This window comes from Pseudophryne corroboree, chromosome 3 (genome assembly GCF_028390025.1).
Source record: "Pseudophryne corroboree isolate aPseCor3 chromosome 3, aPseCor3.hap2, whole genome shotgun sequence".
NCBI classification, from domain to species: Eukaryota; Metazoa; Chordata; class Amphibia; order Anura; family Myobatrachidae; genus Pseudophryne; species Pseudophryne corroboree.
The window spans coordinates 321,180,923-321,185,729 of NC_086446.1; the positions used below are offsets into that span (position 1 = coordinate 321,180,923).

Sequence of the window (4,807 nt, forward strand, 5' to 3'; positions counted from 1 at the left end):
AGTCAAATTGGTCTCTGGAACATGGCAAGCGCAATGTTTCCAGTGACCTGCGCATATGCAGTAGACTGTGGCACAATACCAGAGACTACTGCGCCATACAGAGGAGGGGGCCCACCCGGAGATGCACATAGGCCCCCTCCTCTGTTAAAACGCCCCTGTGTGCAGTTATGTATTTACCTTCTTGTGATTCTTGCTTTATCTCTAGACAGGTGCTGGAATCTGGGTTGATGCTTCTTCCAGAAGATTCAATGTGCTTTCCAGGATTTATAAACTCTGAAATGAAAGTGACAATGTCAACCAGGGAATCCCCAATTAAACAGAAAAACATACAAGCTTTTGTATACTACAGGTATTTACAAAGGTAGATTGATATACTCCCTATTTTTGATGTTAACAGGATTTCTGTGGAGTTTCTGCTGCTCCTTGTGCTTCAGGTTGGACCAACTGTATATATCTGGTATTTACTTCTTTATTTCCAGATTTTTTTCTTCAATTATCATAAAGAGTCACTGCATAATTAATTATTTTCTGTAATTAGTGCGTGGGTAATTTCTCTCAACATAGGGGTAAATTTACTAAGCTCCCGATTTTGACCGAGATGCCATTTTTTCATCAAAGTGTCATCTCGGTAATTTACTAAGCAATAATCACGGCAGAGATGAGGGCATTCGTAATTTTTTGGAAGTAGTTGTAAAAATTTACGAATGAATACACCATCGGTCAAAATACGCCTGTTTAGATATGAATCTCGGTCATTTACTAACCATTCGTAATTGTAATGTCTGCCGTGAAAATGCATTTGCGGCCGTGAAAAACTACAAATCGTAAAAAAGTCCAAAAAAAAACCGCACCTGCTTTTGAAAAGCGTGTTTACATGTGTACTCAATTATCCATTACTCACACCTGAATGTTTGGCCCTATAAAAGTGTTCCAGGCACATTTTGAAATTCTCTCACTCTGAAATGGCTGCTGTGGTGTGTGCCAATGAGTTTCTGTTTGCTGTGGGATACCTTAGACTGCTCCATGAGGCTTCTAGAAATCAGGGCCAGGTAAGTGAACATGGTCAGCAGGTTGTCCAGGTGCCGCGGAGGCTGTGCCAGCCACGTTTTTTTAGGGGTCGTTTAAACTTAAACGCATTGTCCGATGATAGGGTCATACAGATGTTCCGCCTAAATAGAACCAACATTTTCCGCCTGTATGACCTTGTCAAACTGGGACTAGACCCTGAGACAGCACGCTCTCGCTCTGTCTCAGGCTTGCACAAACTCCTGGCTGTGTTACACTTTATGGCTACTGGGAGCTTCCAGGCTGTGGCAGGCGACGTTATTGGTATCTCACAGCCAACCTTTTCTAAATATTTGAATCAGGTGAGTCAAAAAATACATAGCCGGTTATGTCTAAGTGTTGCTTCTGTAAGCTCTTACAACACAGTATTGTATAGAATACCTAACATGACACTCACCTTAGATTGTTTAATGTCCACTCAGGTTTTGGATGTCTTGGATCCACATATTAATGCCTCAATCTGCTTCCCTACCCAGGAGTCGGAGTGGCGTGCTGTCAGGGTAGCTTTCTATGAGCTTGCAAGCATGCCCAATGTGCTGGGGGCCATAGATTGCACACACGTTCAGCTGAGATCACCTAGGACCCGTCAATATATATATACTAATAGACATATGGCCCAATCCACTAATGTCCAGGTGGTCTGTGATGCAAAATTTAAAATTATGAGTGTTGTTGCAGGTTACCCTGGTGGCTGCCATGACTCCTTCATCCTCAGTCAGTCATCGCTCTTCGATAAATTTGAGGACGGACAAATGCCTGATGGCTGGCTGCTGGGTATGTTTAAAATGTGTTGTGTGTATGTCTTTTAACAACAAACTCTATTTTTGACTAGGGTAATGAATAATCTTACACATGTACTAATGTTGACTATATCTGTTTTTCAGGTGATGGTGGTTACGGCTGCTACTCTTGGCTCCTTACTCCATTGTCCCAACCTGATTCTCCTGCTGAACACAGTTACAATCATGCACATAAGGCTACGCGGAATGTGATAGAAAGATGTTTTGGTCTGCTGAAATCACGGTTTCGGTGTCTGGATAAATCTGCAGGCCTTTTGTTGTATAGTCCCTCAAAGGTGACTAGAATTGTGTTCTGCTGCTGTTTTCTCCATAATCTGTGTTTAAGTCAACATCTGGCACATGATGAGGGAGAAAGCAGTCAGCAAGCAGAGGAGTTAGAAACATCTGGTGACAGTGTGAGTACATATGTAGGGAGGCAGGTACGGCAAGAAGTGATTCATCTGTATTTTTCGGGTAAGTTTTTGTTGGATGTAATTATCCTTGACTAAACACTTTGCAATACAAACAATTGTGTGTTTTGTTACTTACTGTTTGTTGTTTATAGTGGTGTGTACATTGTAGTTAGTTTATGTTATCAATACGTTGTCATTCATTACCCCATAAAAACATACATACATACATAGCAGCTTCTACAATGTTTGAGACGGACACAGGAAGTTGTGTGTTTGTCAAAACAAATTTTTTATTGCGTTACTCAAAAGTTTTTGATGTATTATTTTTTTCGCTTGTGTGTGCTGGGTGCTGTGCTTTGTGCTGGCTCACTGGCACGTGCTCGGGAGGATCGCCGAACAGGGGAGGTTACTGGCGTTTGGCTAGGGGTCGTGGTTCCAGAGCTGGAGGTCACTTGTTGTGCTGCCATCAATGTTATGTTGTTGCTCAAATTATTTATGCTGGCATTCAGTTGTGTGTTGGTTGCAGTGTGGCTGGCTACAATCCTGGATAAAGATTCATTCACAACCTGGTTGTGCTGTATTAGTTGTATGAGTGTTTGGTGCTGGCGCTGTTGCTCATCAATGATGCGCGTTAAATGAGCCAGCATTTGGTTGTTGTCTGCCCGTATTTGCTCCATCGATGTTGCGATTCGGCCTACTTGGACAATCAGTCTGCCCGAGTTGCGACTAATGCGCGGTAGATGATGGGGCAGACTGGCAAGGTGTTGGGTATGTGCGGTCAGGCTGGCATTGCTTTGGGTCTGTTGGCTTGTCCAACTGGACCAAAAGTCATCTGGAATTTGTGGTTGGGGTGGAGCTTGTACCAGTTGGGGACTCATGGAGGCTTGGGGGATATCCTGCGGCTGTATTGGCTGGCTCGGGTCAACAGGTGTTAGTTGCAGTGTGAATGTTGCCTGTTGGTCTTGTCCCTGCTGGTCCACGTCGGGCATCAAGCTTGGCTCTGTATGGGGTGGACAACATGCACTGTTTACTTTACAAATAATATTTTTGCTAGTTCTAAACATTTCGACATTCATAATACTCCATTATTTTTGTATTTTGAGTTGTGTTTTTAAACTTATAATTTATTTGGTTTACAAACACATATATACCATCACAGGCGTGCACATAGACTGACTTGCGGAATCCTCACCTAACTACCTCCCCTCCACAGCATTACAGTGTTCTGTCACCTCCCCTGTCCAGGATATAGACTGCTTACCTGGATATTCCCGAGGAGCGGAGCAACTAAGCAGTCTACATACAGGACAGGGGAGGTGTGTGAACACTATAATGGTGTGGAGTGGGTGTTGTTTTTTTATTTTAAGCCAGTAATGTGTTGTTATTTTTATGTGCATGTGTGTGGCCTAAATTTTAACAAATGTCTGTTCATTTTAAAATTTGATGTTGGCGATAGCAACCACTAAGATATTGATAAATTCTGCTTTTGCACCTTTAAAAATTTAAGACGTAACATCACATTGTTTGGTATGGCAAACATGTAAGCTCAACTACAACTCACATCATAGTAACTGTACTGTGTAGATGATTTGCTATGTGTTTAGTTTATGTTTTGACTCACCAGATAACTGAGGTGATCTGGGCTCATCACTCTGTGGACTCGCCAATAGTGCCTGTGGTGGCTGGGGTGAGACTGCAGAAATGCGCCGCCTGGGTGGGGAAGATGGAGCCGCAGATTCAGAGACAAGACGCCGTGTCTTACTTGGCCTCCTGGGTAAGTGCCCCGAGCCCTGTGATGGGCGCCTTAGAGGAGGGCGGCTTACAGAAGCAGAACCTATGAGAATATATAAACATTAATATTTTGTACTTCTATGTGTTTGCAGAATATGTGACTACAGTGAATTCTTACCTGCAATCCCAGCATCATCCTGAGTTGTCTGTGGCCTGTCTGGCCGGCTGGTCTGTCGGACTGTTGAAAAAGTTGTAAAAACATTATGACCATACTTTGTAAAAAAAATGCTAACTGCAAAGCCTTAGTGTACTGTAACCATCTTGTACGTATTGTAAATTAAACTAATTTGTGCTTAAGATCTCCGTGATTCCTTAATTTGTTATGTATATAAAAATGTACATGGTGTTGCACAAAAAAAAAAAATACATTGATGAATTATGTGTCAGATATTGCATAGATTGATTACTTGCAACTTGAGCCAAAATGTAAATTAAAAGTTTATTTAAAAATTGTTTTTTTTTAAAAAACATCAGAACAAGCTGCTATTAGATACAACAGCTATGTCCAAGCAAGATCTCATATTAATTATTGCAACTACACATACCAGCATGCACTGCACCTGATTTTGCATTATAAATTTAAAAAAATACAGCCAAGGCAAGATGGGAAATGCAGTTTAAAAACACAAAAACAGCATGAGGGTGCATAGGCCTGCAATACATGACCAACAATGTATGCATACTTTTTAAAAATAATTTCTCCACCATTATCATTTTGCACACTTTAAAATATAATTTCGATTTATCAAACTCACCATC

The 4,807-nt window shown here is 41.6% G+C and overlaps 1 protein-coding gene across 1 annotated transcript; it reads right to left on the bottom strand.

Moving 5' to 3' along the window:
* Window positions 1-2,577: 2,577 nt before the first annotated feature.
* Window positions 2,578-4,223, bottom strand: LOC135057256 (uncharacterized). The gene is made up of 3 exons (XM_063963147.1): window positions 4,167-4,223; window positions 3,879-4,091; window positions 2,578-3,257 (listed from the first exon to the last, which is right to left on the bottom strand). The coding sequence occupies exon 3, from the start codon at window positions 3,244-3,246 to the stop codon at window positions 2,578-2,580; it is 669 nt and encodes a 222-aa protein (XP_063819217.1). The 5' UTR covers window positions 3,247-3,257; window positions 3,879-4,091; window positions 4,167-4,223.
* Between the last annotated feature and the right edge of the window lie 584 nt (window positions 4,224-4,807).